The following is a 21,165-nucleotide window of genomic DNA, read 5'->3' as shown; positions in this document are numbered from 1 at the left end:
AGGTCATGACCTGAGCTTAAGGCAGACGCTTTACCAACTGAGCCACCCAGGCACTTCTGAATACCTTTTCTTTTCTTTCTTTCTTTTTTTTTTTTTTTAAGATTTTATTTATTTATTTGACAGAGAGATCACAAGTGGGCAGAGAGGCAGGCAGAGAGAGAGAGGGGGAAGCAGGCTCCCCCCTGAGCAGAGAGCCCGTCGCGGGACTCGATCCCAGGATCCTGAGATCATGACCTGAGCCGAAGGCAGTGGCTTAACCCACTGAGCCACCCAGGCTCCCCTGAATACCTTTTCTTATACCTTTTGGCCATTTAGATGTCATCTTTGGAAAACTATCTGTTCATTTCCTCTATCCATTTTTTTAAAAATTTGTATTTATTTTTTTAAATTTCTTTTCAGTGTTCCAGAATTCATTGTTTATGCACTACACCCAGTGCTCCATGCAATACGTGCCCTCCATTATACCCACCACCAGGCTAACCTAACCTCCCACCACCCTCACCTCCAAACCCTCAGTTTGTTTCTCAGAGTCCACAGTCTCTCATGGTTTGTCTCCCCCTTCAATTTCCCCCAACTCACTTCTCCTCTCCATCTCCCCATGTCCTCCGTGTTATTCCTTACGCTCCACAAATAAGCGAAACCATATGATAATTGACTCTCTCTGCTTGACTTATTTCACTCAGCATAATCTCTTCCAGTCCCATCCATGTTGATAAAAAAGTTGGGTATTCATCCTTTCTGATGGAGGCATAATACTCCATAGTATATATGGACCATATCTTCTTTATCCATTCGTCCGTTGAAGTGCATCTTGGTTCTTTCCATAGTTTGGCGACTGTGGCCATTGCTGCTATGAACATTGGGGTACAGATGGCCCTTCTTTTCACTACATCTGTATCTTTGGGGTAAATACCCAGTAGTGCAATGGCAGGGTCATAGGGAAGCTCTATTTTTAATTTCTTGAGGAATCTCCACACTGTTCTCCAAAGTGGCTGCACTAACTTGTATTCCCACCAACAGTGTAAGAGGGTTCCTCTTTCTCCACATCCTCTCCAACACATGTTGTTTACTGTCTTGTTAATTTTGGCCATTCTAACTGGTGTAAGGTGGTATCTCAATGTGGTTTTGATTTGAATCTCCCTGATGGCTAGTGATGAACATCTCTATCCATTTTTTAATTGGATTTTTTTTCTTTTTGTTGCTGAGTTGTGTCAATTTCTTTGTATATCTTTGTATATTAAATCTTTAACAGATATATGATTTACAGATCTTTTCTACCATTCTGTAGGTTGCCTTTTCATTTTGTTGATTGCTTCCTTTGCTGTAAATAGGAGTCATTTTGATAGTGAGCTTACATCATCTCCTGGGGTCCATTTCAGGGCATAAATCCTGCATCTTGGGAGAGTGCTTTTAAATCTGTAAACTCTCCCTAATCCAATATAAGGCCTCTTGGGTCACTTTCCCCTTATTATCAAGTACAATGTGTACTTCCCCAACTTCTGCCAATATTTGCTTTTTAGGTCTTCCAGATACTTGGGGCATCATCCCTTTTCTTCCTTAGCAGTCACAGCATGTCCCTGGCTGAATTATGCTGAGCCAAGATTATTGACTCCATGGCCAATAGGGAAGGAGTGAACAGATTCTGAGCTGGGGCGCAAGTCTTGCTGGAGAGAAGCCTGCCTTGTGTTCAAGCAAGGACTAGTACTATCTATGCAGGGTAGGGTGGACAACTTCTGCAGTCTCAAATGATTCTGGAAAATTTGGGTAGATTATCAGAGGTGTCAACTCAGATGTCCCCAACCCATGTGTCATGGTCTTTTTCTTTTCCTAGCTGGGCCTTGACTTTGAAATAGCAGACATTCTTTAATTTGCAGACTTTCTATACTTGGCACCCTTTATATATGGGACTAAGGAGGGCCTCTGGCTTTCTTGGCCTTTCTTATATTTTTATTTAGTTATTATTTTTTTAAGATGTAATTTATTTATTTGTCAGAGAGAAAGAGAGAGAGAGAGAGAGAGCAGTAGCAGGGGAGTGGCAGGCAGAGGGAAAAGCAGGCTCCCTGCTGAGCAAGGAGCCTGATGTGGGACTCAATCCCAGGACCCTGGGATCATGACCTGAGCTGAAGGCAGACACTTAACTGACTGAGCCACCCAGGTGATTGGCTTATCACCGATAAGATAAGCCACCTATTTATCTTACTAATTTTTAAAGCTTTTATTTATTTGAGAGACAGAGAAAGAGTTGGGGGGAGAGATAGAGGGAGAGAATCACAAGCAGACTCTTTGCTGAACCCAGAAGCGGGGCACGGTCCCACAATCCCAAGATCACGACCTGAGCCAAGATCAAGAGTTGGACACTTAATCGACTGAGCCGCTCAGGCGCCCCTCATTATCTTTTTTCTAGCTCAGTGGGGCGAAGCTGTAGACATGTGGTTTTAGTATATTAGTAGTTAACTGTTACCAGACATCTGATACTTCACACCTGCTAGAATATTCCCTTCCTTTGGCATACCTTCCTAATTTACCAGTGGTATAAGTTAATAGTTGACGACATCTTGTGCCAGAGGCTTTCTCTGTTATGCTTACAGCAGTGATAGGTTCTTCACTGCTAGCCTGGTGGTATGTGATGCAGCTCACAACCTCCATCTTACTTCCTGCTCTTCTTGTGTCAGTCCTGGTACCAGCTGTCATAGTTGGGTTCTCTGGGAAGTAGACTCTGAGACAGAGTTTCGTGTTTATGATGTTTGGTGAGAGCCCTTAAAATCAGTGTCTTTGGGAGAGGTAGGGGAGAAAGCAGAATTTGACAAAAGGAAAAGTTGAGTTGTAATACTGGACAGACAACCTTAGTCAACTCAATTCACAAGAAACGCTGGAGGTAACATGAGTGGTATGTTGGGATGAAGTGACAGGATCTTTAAAACCTCATGTTGATCAGCAGTTGCATGTGGATCATCCTTGAAAAGATGTGGCCTTGCGTGAAGTGGCCCAAAGATACTGAGGCACTTGCTGAAGTAGTTTGCAGCTGATGACTGCTCACCGACAGCTCTCCCAGCAACAGGGACAACAGTTCCTTCCTTGAATGAGGTCTGGGTAGCACATATCCATGTCCACCATGAATCTCTAAGTTTCAGAGGATTAAGACCAATAAAAGTTAATTTCTTACTCATACCACATGTCTAATGTTGGAGGCAGGGAAGATTAAGCTTATTGTCATCATGTAGGGACCCAGGATGAAATTGCATTGTCTTTTATTGGTAATTCAGTGGTTCCATCTAGAAATACAAGTGTCACTTTAACTTGCATTTTGTTGGCAGAAACAAGTCATATTATCACATCCAACTTCTAGGAAGTGTGGGAGTTTAATTTTACCACGGACCTGAAGGAAGAGAACATGAATATCTGTTAAATAACATCAATATCTATAGCAAATATTATTTGTAATTCTTTGTAAACTTTTAGTATAATTGAAGGTGATGTCTTGGAGATAGAAATAAAGCCTTCATCTCCTACCACCACATATGTTAAAAGGCAACCAACTTCTACAAGTAGAACTGTGTTGTATTATTATTGGTCTTAATTAATTATTCTCATCTGTAATTAAAAATTAATAGTGTACTTTACTATTTCTCTGCAGGGACTTGCATACTTTAAAAATATGACTACTTTCATGACATTAATGTTTATGTCAAAAAGGATATTTTGATGATATAGTGACACAGTATAATATAGTAATTAAGATCTTGTTTTGAATATGGACTTCACCATTAAGTGACTTTAAGGAAGTTACCAAACCTCTAAAGACGGTTTCCTTACCTATAACATGGCAACAAAAATATTGACTCCTCTGAGTTGTTTTCAGAATTAAATACTACATAGCATTGATAAGCAATTAGTATATTGTTTTTATGAGGTAAAAAGTCATGACTACTTATCTTAGGAAGTTTTACCCATTTAAAAAGACTATGAGGGTTTTATGTGTTCTTCAGTTAATTTTATATAATATTATTATAGTAATTAAAAAATTAACTTTTAGAAGCAACTATGTGCTTTCCTATTTTTGGAGGGAGACTCCAATGGTACTCTTTTATATCTCTCTCTTAATACTTGTCACATTCTATTGTTTTTCCTTCAGGGCAGGAATTCAGTCTCATTCAGTTTTATATCCGTAATGTTGTTGTGTCATTGGATCTGCATTACATCTAAGTTGAATTACTTAGTGATCGTCCTTTTTCCTCCATCTTATCTAAATCTATTAACCCAAATTTCACTCATTTTTTTTCCTATTCTTAGTTAAGAGCAGTTGATGAATTCTCAGTCTTCCTTTCTTTAGATTGAAACACCCAAGTTAATTAATGTTTTAGTCTTGTTTCTATTTTCAAGATTCACTATTGTGAATAGTGAATTACAACTCCCTGATCTTTTAGCATTGTTACTAAATTGAGATGTTCAGCTTTTATTTTTTTTTTAAGATTTTCTTTCTTTATTTGAGAGAGAGAGTGTGAGATCACAAGCAGGGGGAGTTGCAGAAGGAGAGGGAGAAGCAGGTTCCCTGGTGAGCCGGATGGATGCCAGGAACCCGGGTTCATGACCTGAGCCGAAGGCAGATGATTAACCAACTGAGCCACCCGGGCCCTCTTGAGGTGTTCAGTTTTCAAATGTGCAAACAACTATTACCTAAATAGGAAGAAACTCAATGGATAAATCTCAAAACCCCAAACTTTTGACTTTATGGGTCTTGCTCACTTTTGTTAGCTGTGTGATTTGATCAGTAGATACGTTGTTTGATCACTTAGATCCCACTATTTCACTGTCTTGGACACACTTCCAGTATTCTTTCCATTCAGTTGGGAGTTGAGTTGGAGTTGTCTGTCTCTCATGTGCTTTTATTTTATTTTGTATTTTATCTTATTTTATTTATTTGGAGTTTTTAAGTATTTCTGAAAATGGGATGTGCTGTGGACCTGAAACAGAAAATTTGATTAAAAACCTATACAATTAGCTGTTAAGTCCCCAAATTCCCTTCTTCAGCTTGTGCAGATGAGTATTTGTCCTGCTTCTACTCTGCCGGAAGGCAGAAGTTTCTTCTCTGTGGATGTTGACCCAGGTACCAGAACATGGCTGAGGGCGTCAGTACGATTTTGGAAACAGTGGAATTTATGAAAGTATACATACTTATGAATGGAACTGCTAGCATTTTTCTTTACTTAGGTCCAGAATACTGTTACCCAGGTGTATAGCTTCTAGGCAGGAGATTGGAGGATTTACCTCAAAGAATCTGACCAGCCCAAGAGAAGCATGTGCAAAAACTAACATTTGGAGGTCTTCAGCTAAAATGGTCCCACCTATCAAAACTCCATCCTGCTGTATAGTATATATGAAAGTTATTAACAGAGTAAATCTTAAGAGTTGTTATAACAAGGAGGAAAACATTTTTTCTTTTTTTTGGTGTGAAGTAAACCGTGTTTAGTCATTTCACTACACACACACACACACACACACGCACGCACCTCAAGTCATGTTGTACACCTTAAACTTATACAGTGTTGCATTTCAGTTATATTTCAAAATACAAACAAACAAAAAGTATTCCAACAGTCAGCAGCATGTCTTGGCCAAGCACAGAGTTTCCAAACAGTCTTTTTGTGCTTCATTCTTCAACTTGAAAGGGCAGCTAGTTATCATAGACATTTGCAAAAAACTGCTAAATCTGATGAAAATATCAAATGAATAGGAAAAAAAAAAAAGAAATCAAAAGAAACTGAAGTAATCCTGGAAGGAGATAAAAACTTCAATCTTTATGGACAGAAGATGTTACATTTATGAAGTAAAAATGTAACTTTTAAAAATAGATCATTCAGAAAACAAAAATGGGGCTTTTGAAATTAAAATTAGGATAACAAATTAATGGATTTTAAGATAAAATGAAGATTATGTTCCAAAGTAGTATGAACAAAGGACAGATGTAAAATAAAAGTTAGGAAATTTAAATGATTATTCTAGAAAATTTGCTGAATGATAGAAGTAGCCAAAATAAAGAACAGAAAATTTTAAATGAGGAAATTATCAAATGAATAATTCAAGAAAAATTTTTGGGCTTGAAGTACATGAATTTTCAGAATAAAAGATATCACTTAGCCCCAGAAGAGACTTGCAGCAAAATCGATCATGAAAAGTGGTGAGAGAAAGAAGACCCTAAGAGCTCATATATAGAGCAAAGAAATAGGACAGGGCCTTACAAAAGCAAAATCAGAAGCCAAAAGATTGGAGAGTAATACCTTTAATATCTGAAAATGCTTTCCAAGTTAGAGTTCTAAGTCTGATTAAATAATCATATAAGTAGTACAATGGTATGGTCGCTTTCAGAATTGCAACCTCTCAAAAATTTACTTCCAATGTACACTTTCTCTGGAAGCTACAGAAGTATATCTCCTACTAACATATTTGACTAAGTAAACAAATATAAATTGATAAAAATTTAAATCCAAGGAATAGAGTAAATAATAGAGAGATGTGCAGAGAATCCTTCCTTTGCTACAGCAGGCCCAGAAACAAGTTTGAATTGTAAAAGAAAGATGGAGTTTTAGTGGGGATGTCTTCAAGAAGTAAATGAAACAGCTAGATAGCTTGATATATTAGAAAGTATTGTGAAAAGTTGTACACATTTGGTAAAGAGGGATGAAGTAGCAGATCTATAGAAACCTAAACAAAAAAAAAATGATTTGAAAGGAAAATAAAAAGTTATTCAAGGATAAAATGAATTATAATCTGCTACATGGCTTATCTGTATATAGAATAATATATAGTAAATACTGAATATTGGTCTAAACAAAATTATAAGTACATGAGGAAGATGGAGGGAAGGGAAGTATGTGTGTATATGTCTGCATAAGAGTTAAATCTTCATCTTTTAAAGGAAAGGCTAGAGATATTATCTGAAACTAAGAACAAAGTATGCCATTTAGAATGAGATAAATACAAAAACAAGCTTCTTCTAGTTTTTTACATAGAATTCAAAGTGCTTACCTCTGTGATTCAGGAGTAAGCATTGAGAAGATGGGGAGCAGGAGAATTTTTTGTGATAAACCTTGTGGGATTATTTGACTTTTAAACTTTGCCCATACATATATTTGATTGAAAACAAGCAAAATAAGAACATACCAAACCAGTAAAGAAACAGAGTGAGGGTGGCTCAGTGGGTTAAAGCCTCTGCCTTTGGCTCAGGTCATGATCCCAGGGTCCCGGGATCGAGCCCCGCATCGGTCTCTCTGCTCAGCAGGGAGCCTGCTTCCTCCTCTCTTTTTCCGCCTGCCTCTCTGCCTACTTGTGATCTCTCTCTGTCAAATAAATAAATAAAATCTTAAAAAAAAAAAAAGAAACAGAGTGAGGCACAAATTAGTGGGTCAGGGTAAATATTAGGATAATGGTTCTGGGAAGATTGGTATATGGTAATACACAGAAAGGTATAGGAAATATGATATAGGGGAAAAATTAAATTAGATTCTTGGAGAAGATGCAAAACTGAGTTCCAAATGGATTGAAGATCAAAATGGTTAAAGCCAAACTGTACATCCTTTAGAAGAATATTGGAGATTATCTTTAAAATCTTGAGTTAAGAGTAGAAAGAATAAATCATGAAGAAAATGATAAGTTTGATCAGGTTTATGTACAAACTTTGGTAAAATAAGACTCCATAAACTACATGAAAATGCACATCACAGCATAGGAGAATATATGTTAATGCATATAATTAGCAAAGAATTGATATTTAGAATACTTAATAAAGAATTCGTAAAATTATCGAAAAACCAAAATTCTGGGGACACCTGGCTGGCTCAGTCAGAAGAGCACATGACTCTTGAATTCAGGGTTATAAGTTCAGCCCTACATTGGGTGTAGTGATTACTTAAAATCTTTGTTAAAAAAAGTAAAAAACAAAAATCATATAGAAAAATGGGCAAAGACTTGAACAGTGATTTTACAGAAGGGTGAAATACTACTGTGAAAAAATGATTGATCTTACCAGTAACTAGGGAAAAAAAAAATTCATCAGATTGGTAAAAATGTCAAAGTCTGAGAAAGCTACATAATGGAGTGAGTGTGAAATAAGAAATGCACAGCTAGTGTGAATTTAAGTCAGTGCAACACTTGGGGAGCAAAAGGGTATTGGAGAAATCTAGTAAAATTGAACTTATGGCTTTCCTTAAACCTAATAATTTTCCGTTTAGAAATCTACCTGGAGAGGGGCACCTGGGTGGCTCAGTGGGTTGGGCCTCTGCCTTCGGCTCAGGTCATGGTCTCCGGGTCCTGGGATTGAGCCCTGTGTCGGGCTCTCTGCTCGGTGGGGAGCCTGCCTCCTCCTCTCTCTCTGCCTGCCTCTCTGCCTACTTTTGATCACTCTCTCTCTGTCAAATAAATAAATAAAATCTTAAAAAAAAGAAATCTACCTGGAAAAACTCTCAAAACTTGCAAAAGAGGGTGTGTGTAACAGTGTAGTAGGAACATATGACGTGTAGTAGGAAAAATCTGAAAAAAGCCTAATTCATCTTTAAAAGGATAAATATGTTTTCATACAGTCATAATATGGAATGTTATAACATGATTAAAATGAGAACATAGCACCACATATGTGCATAAGTCTAAATGGGTTGTTTAATAGACATTTCTCCAAAAAAGATACATAAGTGGCCAATAAGAACACATGAAAAATCATTTGGAAAATACAGATCAAAACCATATTGAGATACCGCTTCACATCCATTAGTATGGCTATTATCAAGAAATAGAAAAATAAGTGTAAGTAAGGATATGGAGAAACTGGAACCCTTGTGCACTCCTTGTTGGACTATAAAATGGTACAGCTGGTGTGGAAAAGAGGATGGATGGTCCTCAAAAATTTAAACAAGACTTAATCACATAATCCAGCAATTCCACTTCAGGTATATACCCAAAAGAATTGAAAGCAGGTACAAGAACAGATATTTGTACATCCATGTTCATAGCAGCATCATTCACAATAGCCAAGATTAGAAGCAACCCAGGTGTCCATTGATGGATGAATGGATAAACAAAATGTGGTATATATGTACAATGGGATATCATTCAGCCTTAAAAAGGATGGAATTCTGACAAGCGGCACAACATGGATGAACCTTAAAGACCTGGTAAAGGAAGTAAGTCGAAGACTAAAGGTCTAATACTGTATGATTTCATTCATCTGAGGTACTAAAGTAGTCAAATTTATAGACAAAAAAGCAAAAAGGTGATTGGCAGGGGCTGGGAGTGAAGGGAATGGGGAATTACTGTTTAAGAGGGACAGAGTTTTAGTTTTGTAAAATAAGAAAGTGCTGAGATTGATGGTTGTGTTGTTTCTAAAATATAAATGTACTTAATGTCACTGAACTGCACACATAAAAATGGCTAAAATGTGAAGAGGATAAAAAGCAAAATTTAATGTGTTGAAAATAAGCAAGTTGTAGAATTGATATTCTATACTATAATATACACTTGTATTAATACAAAGCTTTCCCATGTACAAAAATTACTATATATGTATCATATATATAGAAACACTGATAAGCAAATACAGAATAGTAGTTGCATCCTAAGAAGGAAGACCTAATGGAGCTTGAGAGTACACAGGGAGCCTGTCATATCTGTAAAAATGTATTTCTTTAAAAAATCTAAAGTAAATATGGTCAAATACTAGGTTTGACAAATCTGGTTAGTGGTACATAGGTGTTTGTAATGCCATTTTTTAGGCTGTTCTGTGCACTGAAAAAAAATTCATCTTCTACCAAAAGAAATTGGCTTATGAAATTAGAAGAAATCCTCAGGAAGCCAAATTTTTAGTTAATGCTTGTCTTTATTCTTAGTTATTTTTTCCCTCTTTTTTCTGAGTTTTTCTGAGCATTTCTATGGTTCTCATCTGGAAAATCTGCTTTCCTTCTTGCCTGGTTTGTATTGGATTCTGGGCCAAATTGCTTACCTTTTAGTCCTAGGTTAGCTCAGGTGGTTGGATCACTTTCTTTTCTGGACTACAGATTGCCCCCGAATGATCTTAAAGATTCTTCTTTGGAGATTTTTGTAACAAACTGGTATCTGGCAGTCTTACTCTTTCATCTGACTCTTTTCTGTTTTATTTCTTTGAAGCATATTCAGGTTTCTAATTCTGTTGTTGGAATACTACAAACAACACAATTTGTAAATCACTGGCCCTGTGTGAGTGTGTGTGTGTGTATTGGGTGGAATGATTGAAATCTGTTTGCCCTAACTTATTTACTGTCTCTAATATTCCCATCTCTTTCTTTCTTTCTTTTCTTTCTTTCTTTTTCTTTTCAAAGTTTATGCCTTTTACAGGTCACCCTTTCCAAATAGGAGTAATCTTTCAGAATCTGCTACAAATATACTTTTAAATGTCAAATATTTTTATAATAATTTATAAAAAACCAAAGGTAATCAAATGGGCTTTAAGCATATTGCCTAACTTCTCCTAGATCTAATTTTTAAATTTTCTTTTTAAAAGATTTTATTTTTTTGACAGAGGGAGGGAGAGAGAGAAAGAGAGAGCGTAGAAGCAGGGGGAACAGCAGAGGGAAAGAGAGAAGCAGGCTCTCTGCCAAGCAGGGAGCCCATGGGGCTAGAATCTAGGACCCTGGGGACATGACCCGAGCTGAAGGTGGACGCTTAATTGACTGAGCCACCCAAGTTCCCCTAATTTTTCATTTTCAGCATATGATAATACCTGCTGAATCAATTTCATTGGATTCTTACAAAGACCATTTTAAATTATGTAGATGAATGCACTTTTTTTTTTTTTAAAGATTTTTATTTATTTATTTGACCGAGAGAGATCACAAGTAGGCAGAGAGACAGGCAGAGATAGGAGGAAGCAGGCTCCCTGCTGAGCCAAGAGCCCCATGCTGGGCTCGATCGCAGGACCCCGGGATCATGACCTGAGCCGAAGGCAGAGGCTTTAACCCACTGAGTCACCCAGGCACCCCTAGATGAATGCACTTTGGAAGCTTTATAGTACTATACACGTGTAAGCATACTTCTTACATGAACTGTAACATGTAAAATTGACCAGAATGTTAATTGTATGTATAGGCCTCCTTCATAGTATTTCCCAAAATGTGATATTCAGAGCATTGGCTCTTAGAAATGTTAATGTGAAAAGTATGACATAAAAAGTGATTCTGTGGATAAAATATTGGGAACATTGTTTTAGGTATAGTTAGGCTTCTATATGTCTGTACTCTCTTTTGAGCGTATTTAATAGGCAGATGTATTTTCTGAATTAAGGAGAGAGATTATATAAACTAAGGAATGACTTCTCTTGGGGGGGATTTGTATTCTTTGGAATAGACTTCAGGAGATATAATTCAAGGTGTGTTTTATTGCTATCTGTTTTCTAGTTTCATTTTTAAACCATGATTTTGGTTTTTCTAATTTCTTTGATCTTCATTAGTAGTGATATTGAATTAAAACCCAATTATTATTTTATTACTAGTGTTAAAGAGGTAATCACATGAATAGAAAAACAAGTAATTTATTACAACTTTAACTTCTACAACTAACTGTATTTTAGATTATTCTCTTGTTCCCAGAGGGCTTCTAAATTACCTAAAAATAAGATTTGGTTTTAAAAATTTGTTACATCTATGTGTTTTTATTAAATACTACTGTCTGCCTTTAGATATGGCATGTCTAAGAAGATGAAATCTAAAACACTATCCTGAGGATGTCCCTAGTAACTGAAAACTGAATATTTGACATCTCAAAAGCTATGTTAGTGTATGTGTCAATTTTGAAGCTAGGTTATATTGAAATGATACACAGTTTTCTATTATCATTTTTCTTTTCATATTTTTATATAGCTCATGAATTATTTAGGCTTTTAAATTTTTTTCTCGATTTTTGCAACTGAAGTCATTCTGTTTTATATAAAATGAACTCTATTATTTTGAAATACCAAATCATTAAAATGATTTAATGCTTTTATTTTGATGATTCCATTTTTAGGCATTATTTCACTGAATATTATTTATATTCCATTTAATTTCATAAGCATGAATGTAAAATTTGGTTTAGTAATTTAATTTTCTAATAGGTTTGCCCAGTATTGGTATTCATGCAGTTTACTATATGAGCCTTGATTTATTTAATAAAGATATGTCTTTGGAATTATCCTCCAATAAAAACTATACACCTAATTTTTTTTCATTTTCATCATTCTCATACACTTAAATTTATTTGTGGGAATTTTATGCAGAAGTTGTTTTTATTTAAGGAATGATGCCAGTTAAGTAGTGTTATTAAATTGTAGGTCATGGCAAGTTAATGAAAGTCTTCCTAATTTTAATTATTGTATCTTCAATTTGACCAAAGATGGCTTTATAGTATTTGTCTTGATTTATTGTTTTATTTCATTTTTTTGTTTTGCTGTTCTCTTTTTTCTAGCTTGTGATGAATGGAAAATATTACCAAAACCAAATCTTCATAGAGATGTCAACAGATTCGGACACTCTGCGGTTGTTATTAATGGGTAAAAAACATACATTTGTCAGTCATACTATCCACATATTCTGTTACTCTTTTTAAAAATTATCATTTGTACTTAATGGAATTGGTTATCCCTAATCTACTGTGGATTACATTTTGGTTCGTTAACCATATCCTTCATTCTTTTGTGTTCAAACATATTTAAGAGAAAGGGGAGCAGTCAGACAGTTAAAACTGAGATAAAACCAAAGATACTTAAAAAAAAAATCATCATGCCTTCTTTTCTTTTTGTAGAGATCAGACAATGAATGTCTTTAAAAAGGTCAAACTGAAATGATAAAAAGCCTAGCTGCTTATTTCTATCAAGGAGAACAAGGAAAGTGAGAAGAATTAGATTCTCATTTTAGTTCTGTCATTAATCCTGTGATTTTTGACAAATCCCTTAATGTCTCTAAACTTTAATATCTTTATATCCCTTGGGATTTTGGATAGGATGATCATTAAGTTACCTTCTTTTAAGTTAGTAGCATTTTTCTTTTCTTTTTTAAAAAAGATTTAATTTATTTATTAGAAAGTGTGTGTGTGTGTGAGAGAGAGAGATTGTGAGCATGGGGTAGAGATAGAGGGAGAAGCAGACTTCCTGCTGAGCAGGGAGCCTGATGTGGGACTCAAGACCAGGACTCTGGCATCATGACCTGAACCAAAGGCTGATGCTTAACCAACTCAGCCACCCAGGTGCCCTCATTTTTCTATTTCTACAACAAAAATTTGGTAATGTGGCAGGAAACAGTAGGTCATTCATTAGCTTAAAATTTGTAATTTATAATGACATTTTTTTAGGTTTATTTTATCACCACCTTAATCTATTTATGTAAAAATTCTTCAGGAATGTACTAAAAGCACGTAGAAGTTAACCACAATGAAACTCTGTAATTGGTATCAGTTAGCTTTCAAAACAGTAGTAAATGAAATTCAGAGTTTATACCTAAAACCTCTAGACTTCTTTGTTGCAATACTGCGTTGGTTGACTTTTATTTTACTCTTTTTAAATAATAAAAGATAATATTGAAGCATTTTCTGATCTTTTCTACTTATTCATAATGTTGGAGATAAAAATTATGCTTTTTTAGGGTACAGAATTCTTTGGCACTGGTAGTTGAATTAATTTGGCAATTGTCTGGACTTCTTTTCCCGAATTGAAGTTTTGAATATCTTTTTGATATTTTACCTTTGGTTTATTTCATAAGAGGATAATAAAAACTGAAACACAGATTCTGTATCTAAGTTCACTGTCAGTATTAAAAAATTGTAATTCTAGATAGCAGTTCTAAAGTGTTTCTTATTATTCATGTAGAGGCATTTTCTATTTTTAAGAAAAATTATTTACTACCTTGATAAATGTATTTAAATTTATTTTTCAAACTAGTAGGTTAGACTTTTCTTAATATTGTTTCTTTGGGATTCTTTTTTTTTTTTTTTAACAGGTCCATGTATATATTTGGAGGATTTTCTAGTGTGCTCCTTAATGATATCCTTGTTTACAAGCCTCCAAATTGCAAGGCTTTCAGAGATGAAGAACTTTGTAAGAATGCTGGTCCCGGAATAAAATGTATTTGGAATAAAAATCACTGTGAATCTTGGGAATCTGGAAATAGTAATAATATCCTTAGGGCAAAATGCCCTCCTAAAACAGGTAGTTTTTCTTTTTTTTCTTCCTCTCTGGCATAAATCTTCTCTACTTGGCTAGAAGTAGTAATACATTTTGCTTATAAGAGTTACCTTGGTATAGCTTTTAGAATTAAAAATTCATAATCCTTTAGTTAGGAATTTTAAAGTTTGAACTTAGCAGTGATTAACAATTTTTTATTAGCTATTTTTAGTTTTCTCTTTTAATTCTATATGTAATATTACATATACCAATATTTTATGTATAACATGGTCATGCACATATATATATATATATGAACTATTTTCCTATATAAGTAAAAAATGCTTTAAAGTATACTCTTAAGAACTACTGTGTTTCTAAGAAATACAATGAAATAATTTATTCTGTACTTGGTAGTTTTTTTCCTTCTTTAATATTGCCAAGCCAACCACAGAGTTAAAAGATTTTCTAGAATTTTGATGACTAATGTTTTAGTTTAATACTTATTATAAAATATTGAATAAGTAAATCAAACATGAAAAATTGCTAGTAAATATTTATAAGTGAATGATTTAGATAAAAATTGTTCAATTTCTTTTAAATGGGTGGGACTTTTATGCATTTTTTAATGCTACAATTAGTGATGTATTTTCAGTGAATCTATGATTACTGTAATGCCTCTGAATATCTTTATGAAGAATGATAACCAGTGAGTATTTGTTATAATGTTTCTTTTCGATGTGCAGTAATGGTTTTTTAAATAAAAAACCTGTAAGTCTTTCTCCCTCCATACTGGATAAATGTTAAATGGCAGTAGGATCCTGGTAGACTGAATAATTAAAATGAGGGTAGGAGGAATCTCAAAACCTGCAAACACAATTCAAATTCAATATGAAGTTAAGTTCATATTGAAGATGTTATTTTCATGTTTTTGGCCATATTTATGGTGTAAAATGTCTTAGTGATTCTTAGACAGGTGTTAAAAATGTGTGAATGAAGAAGTGTGACATTTTCTTTCTCACCCTGACGCACTCGTCTCCCGTTTGTCCCGCAGCTGCTCCTGACGACAGATGCTACAGATACGCAGACTGTGCCAGCTGTGCTGCCAATACCAACGGGTGCCAGTGGTGTGATGACAAGAAATGCATTTCTGCGAACAGCAACTGCAGTGTGGTTAGTATTTATGGGTGAATGGTGATGTGGCTAGCCTGGCTGCTTCCAGTCATTAGCTCCCATTTAGTAGCCTGGTGCAGGCAGCACCTCACACATCAATGAAAATATGGAAGGAATCCCTCATTGTGTGGGGAAGTCACTCCAGCTTCTTGCTCAGATTTGTTAGTCTAGATTCTAATAACTTTTGCTTCTTCCCATGCCCTTTAAAAAAAGACTAGAACTATAAATGTAGTCTTCTGTGCTGATAGGCCCATTATATGGGTAAGTATTGGAATGATTTCTGTGGGATTCTGGTCAGACATACACATGCGTGGTAGTAATGTGGTCTTATGATTTGTTCACAGGCTTTGTGTGTATGTTTACTCAGAGGTTGACAGAGGCACTTTCCCTTTGTCTCTTTAGATCAGTGGTTCTCAACCACAGGCAGTTTTGTGCCTTAAGGGACATTTGGCAACGTGTGTCAACATTTTTGGTTGTCACAACTGTGGGGCTGCTCCTGGCATCTAGAAGAGGCCAGGGATGCTGTTAAAATTCCATAATGCATGAACTCTCCCACAAAACACAAGTATCTGGCTCAAAATGTCAATAGGGTTAAGTTTGAGAAACCCTACTTTAAGTAGACAATTGAAAAAACGTAATGAAATTAATATTTATGGTAGATGAAAATGGATTAAGAGCAGCAAAAATTAATCTTTTAAGCAGGTAGTATCAAAATATCCCATGTTTTTAAGATGTCAACAATTAGAAAGAAAAATTTCAAAAAGTATTAATAAGTATAACATTAAAAGGATTAAAAACTATAGTAGGACCAAGAATTCTCTTACTGGGATGTAGCTTAAACCACTAAATGATGTCCTTACATATTTTCAACTAAATGTAACATACATTATTTTTTTTAAATTTTTATTAATCACCAAAAGTATTCACTTATTTTTTCAGAATACTATGTGGAGATAAAAGGTAAAGAAAAGGGAGTTTGAAAGTTAAGTAAAAAATCTTTATTGTATCATCAAAAATTTTTTAATAAACAGTCATATTTAAAAATATTTGTTTTATAGTTTTGTACTATAATAATATTCAGAACTTAAAATGGTGGAAATTTTTCAGTTATTAACTCATCAGATTGAAACCTTTGCTTTCATACATATTGTGTTGGTATATACTTTCCTGTGATATAAGTAGCTTTAGTAACAGATATACTTCAATTTTATATGAATTTTAATGTTAATAGGACATGACTCTGCTTTGAAAATTTGAAATGCTTTTTTATATTTGCATTAATATTTGTCTAACGGGGGTTATTTTAGTGAGTAAAATAAAGCATGGGAATAAGAGTAAAATGAAGAATGTTATTAAATAAAAATTGTAAACAGATTGTGTTTAAAGCTTTGTTGGATAACCATGAGTTTAGGTATTGTGTTTAGACATTTAAACTAAATGAAAATAGGGGCACCTGGGTGACTCAGTGGGTTAAAGCCTCTGCCTTCAGCTCAGGTCATGATCCCAGGGTCCTGCGATCAAGCCCCGCATTGGGCTCTCTGCTCGGCAGGAAGCCTGCTTTCCCCTTTCTCTCTCTGCCTGCCTCTCTGCCTACTTGTGATCTCTGTCTGTCAAATAAATAAACAAAATCTAAAAAAAAAGAAACTAAATGAAAACATGTGTACCTCAAAAATTGTGTTATGTAAATTACTATCAAGTATTCATTTTATAAAGTGACCTTATTTATATTTTATTTTATTTTTAAAGATTTCATTTATTTATTTGAGAGTGAGAGAGAATGAGAAGAGAGCATGAGAGGAGAGGGGTCAGCGGGAGAAGCAGATTCCCCACTGAGCAGGGAACCCGATATGGGACTCCATCCCTGGACACCAGGATCATGACCTGAGCCCAAGGCAGTTACTTAACCAACTGAGCTGCCCAGGCACCCTAAATTTTATGTTTTAAAATGATGTGTTAACAAGGAAGGCACTGGGCAAGATAGTATAAGTGAGTAGATGGTACTCACTCATAATTTAGATTTTGATGTAATGTCTTTTAGACGGTTTGATCAGAATGGTGATTAAACTAACCAAATGCTAATGGTTACAGAAAGTTCTGTGAGATTTTAGTATGAATGATGCCCATTGATACCCTAGTTTGTTATTTGGTCATATTTACTCGAAGTTGCATATTTTGTGCTCTTAAACCTCAAATAACCTTACTTATTTGGTTCATTAGGCTAAAAAGTACCAACCGTGTTTCAGAATAACAGTCATTTTTTTCATCATTGGTTAAATTGGCCCCTGTGTGTGATTAAAATATAATTTCATCTATTGTATTGGTTCAGCATCAATAAATGACTCTCCCGTTTGTAATGAAGAGCAGTGGAGTTATTTGGATGGTGACTCTAATGACACCATTGTTGGTCTAAAGACTGGCATTAAAACTGTTCTTTATTTTATCCTAACAAGTTGTTCAGCCATCCTCCTGTCATTTTTACAGGTTATTCTATTTATCGGATGGTTTGAGTAAATTTATTCCTTTTCCGTTAGCTGACAAATGTTTGGAGCTATATTCTAATTATTACATAGAATAATGCTAAGATTTATATTATATTCTATATGAAGATAGAAAACTACGAATTAGAAAAAGTAACAATGAAAAAGTATATATGTTCTGAATGAAAATGTGGTTGAATAAGAGTCACAAAGTAATTTGAGATTTAAAAAAATGTATCTTCTCTGGTTTTTTTTTAGGATGAATAATGACAAACATTAGTATCTATCTACTTTTTATCTGTTACCTTATAGCACATGTAATTTGCTCTAAAGAAATGAACATCTTTGGAATTGAGGTGACTGCAGTGTGTTTCATGTGGGAAAGTATAGTAGTTTATAGAAAAATATTTGATGGGTGACGTTTAAATTACCCAAGAGGATAAAAGTTGCTTCAGCCATTTTTATATGTGAGATAGGTATAATTAAATTTTAACTATTAACTTTATTGACTAAAAAGAAATATTTAGCTCCCTTAGTTAAAGCCTGAGTTAAGTATTTGTATCTATAGAGGAAAAAAAAGATTGAAGTGAAGCTCAGTGTTCAGCATTAAGTCCTTTATGTTTTCTTCTCAAGAGTTATGGAAAGAATTGAACCAAATATTTTAATCATAGATATTGATGACATCCTGTAAAATATCTGAACTTTGATGTTTGTAGGGAACTCCCACCAAAGTTCCTGTGGTGCCTAAATTTTTTCTTTTCTTCCCTTTTTTTTTTTTTTTAACCTTTTAACTTTAATCTCTTAATGCTGGAGTTTAGTTGAAATAGGATTATGTTTTATGGTAGGATTGGTCAAAGTCTGACTTCTGCGGCTTCTTTGCAGCCACCATAAAGGAAATGTGACAAATACAGAAGTGTCAATTAACCAAAATGATTATTTCATATCTGTGGAAATAAAATTAGTTTGAGTTATTGTGAAAATAATTCATCTTTTTTATATTGATTTTGATAAAGTATCTCTTTACTTTTTATTACTTATCATTTCTACTTCATTTCTAGGGGTTTGTATGATAGTTTTATTATGACTAGAATTCTTTCATGTGGTCATGAGGAGCAGTGACTCTGCATTGGCTTTTTTGATTGAATGGAAGCCTATTATCAGATTCAATAGAAAAGGTTTCATTAGATGGTTTCTGTTTCAAATTACGAAATGTGCACAGTTTTTCCAATAAGTATATATTGTAGTTCCAAAAACTATAGTTTAAAGAAGTGAGTAAAAGAGATTCTGATTCAGTAGAACTCGATCTGGGGTGGCTCAGTGGGTTAAACCTCTGCTTTCAGCTCAGGTCATGATCTCGGGGGTCCTGGGATCAAGCCCGCATCGGGCTCTCTGCTCAGCAGGGAGGTTGCTTCCCCTTCTCTTTCTGCCTGCCTCTCTGCCTACTTGTGATCTCTCTCTCTCTCTCTCTGTCAAATAAATTCTTAAAAAAAAAAAAAATAGAAATCTGAATTTTAAAATTGACTTGTGATTTATATTTACGATGTAGTTTAAGAATTATTGCTATACAAATATGAAAAATAACATGCTTTATCTTTAAACTTTCTAGTCTGTGAAAAACTACACCAAATGTCATGTGAGAAATGAGCAGATTTGTAACAAACTTACCAGCTGTAAAAGCTGTTCACTAAACTTGAATTGTCAGTGGGATCAGCGACAACAAGAATGCCAGGCTTTACCAGGTAAAGATTTCAATTTGGTAATGAATTTCTAGTCCACAGATGAATGCCATTATAGTAAAGAGCATGTAGTAAGAACATTCCAGTTTCTAAAATTAAATTAATAGCAAATAAACAATAACATTGAAGTAATAATAGCATAGTTTCTATAAGAAAACTTTGTATATTTGCTTCCAGTTCTTTTAAGATGTTCAGGATTTCTTATATTTATTATACTAGTGATTATATCTTAAATCATATCTTAAAAACAAAATAATAAGCACTGAGACTAATATCCAGATTTAATGAATGTTAACATTTCAACCTATTTGGTTTGTTTTTTAAGTGCCCTTTATCTTTGAAATTCTGGGAACTTTTTTACTGACTACTTTTTTATTATAAATAACAATTTTTATAATAAGTTTTATATGATTTAATGAGACTCAAGTTATGTAAACCAGAGAAAAGCCCATTTTAAAAAGCAATTTCAAGTTATTTTTTACATATAACACTCTTCTTAGTAGACTCTAAGTACTCTTCCTTTTAAATATAAAGGTGAAATCAGAAACTAGAAGAGTAGTATAGGTATTTAACCGCTTCCATCTTCCTGTTATACAGGTAAACTGAGACATACACTGGTTAAGCGACTTGCTCAAACCTGCATGGCTTGTAAATGGCAAATGTAACTATTAACTGGGCGGTTAATTTTTGCCTTTGTCTATCCAGTGGTTTTTGTTTGCTTGTTATATTTTTCCAAAGAAAAATTTCTGTGCATATGTAACTTTAAAAAGTCCTTGGAAATCCCATCAAAGGATCTATGTCATGCTTAGAAGTTCATGTAATAAAATAAAAATTAGAATGCCTTTACAAGTACCATTCAGATTTTAGAATATTCAAATTGTGGGTTTTGTTTATATACTGACCTTTAAAATTTTTAAACAGTGATATGTGCATGTGTGTTCACTTTGAAAAAATTAGAGAATATTAATGCAGTTCCAGGTTTTGAAAAGCAATAGTGAGATGACACTAAACTTGAAAGTAATATTGGTATCTAAGTGTTAAATTCTAAAATCAACATGTAGATCAGTAAAAAATACTTACAAAGTTGTTTTAAAAATCTTGGAGCAAGGGGCATCTGTTGGTGCAGCTGGTTGAGCGTCATGGTCTCAGGGTCGTGAGATGGAGCCCCACCTCGGCTCTGTGCTGGGCATGGAGCCTGCTTAGGATTCTCTCTCTCCCTCTCCCTCTGCCCGTCTTACCCCGTGTGTATGCTCCCTCTCTCAAATAAATAATTGTTTTTAAAAAATCTTGGACCAAAATAGGATTTGACTGAGGAAAACATATGTATATAAAATATATATAAACATATATATATTTATATTTATATATAAATGATATATATAAATAAATAAATGTTTTTAAAAAATCTTGGACCAAAATAAGATTTGACTGAGGTATATATATATATATATAAAAAACATATAAATATATATTTATTTATATTTATATTTATATATATGTTATTTATATTTATATATAAATAATATATATAAATAAATAAATGTTTTTAAAAAATCTTGGACCAAAATAAGATTTGACTGAGGTATATATATATATATATAAAAAACATATAAATATATATTTATTTATA

General features: G+C 34.2%; 1 protein-coding gene across 1 annotated transcript in view; it reads left to right on the top strand.

Moving 5' to 3' along the window:
* ATRNL1 (attractin like 1) overlaps positions 1–21,165 on the top strand; it is a 794,045-nt gene that overhangs the window by 129,820 nt on the left and 643,060 nt on the right. Inside the window, exons 11-14 of the mRNA XM_032878996.1 lie at positions 12,460–12,544; positions 13,986–14,194; positions 15,204–15,322; positions 19,406–19,538. Coding sequence (XP_032734887.1) covers positions 12,460–12,544; positions 13,986–14,194; positions 15,204–15,322; positions 19,406–19,538 — 546 coding nt within the window. The remainder of the gene's footprint in view (positions 1–12,459; positions 12,545–13,985; positions 14,195–15,203; positions 15,323–19,405; positions 19,539–21,165) is intronic.

This window comes from Lontra canadensis, unplaced genomic scaffold, assembly GCF_010015895.1.
Source record: "Lontra canadensis isolate GAN:19392208 unplaced genomic scaffold, GSC_riverotter_1.0 scaffold3, whole genome shotgun sequence".
Classification (NCBI taxonomy): Eukaryota; Metazoa; Chordata; class Mammalia; order Carnivora; family Mustelidae; genus Lontra; species Lontra canadensis.
The sequence above is the reverse complement of the archived record's forward strand: the minus strand, read 5'-3'. Positions and strand labels throughout refer to the sequence as shown.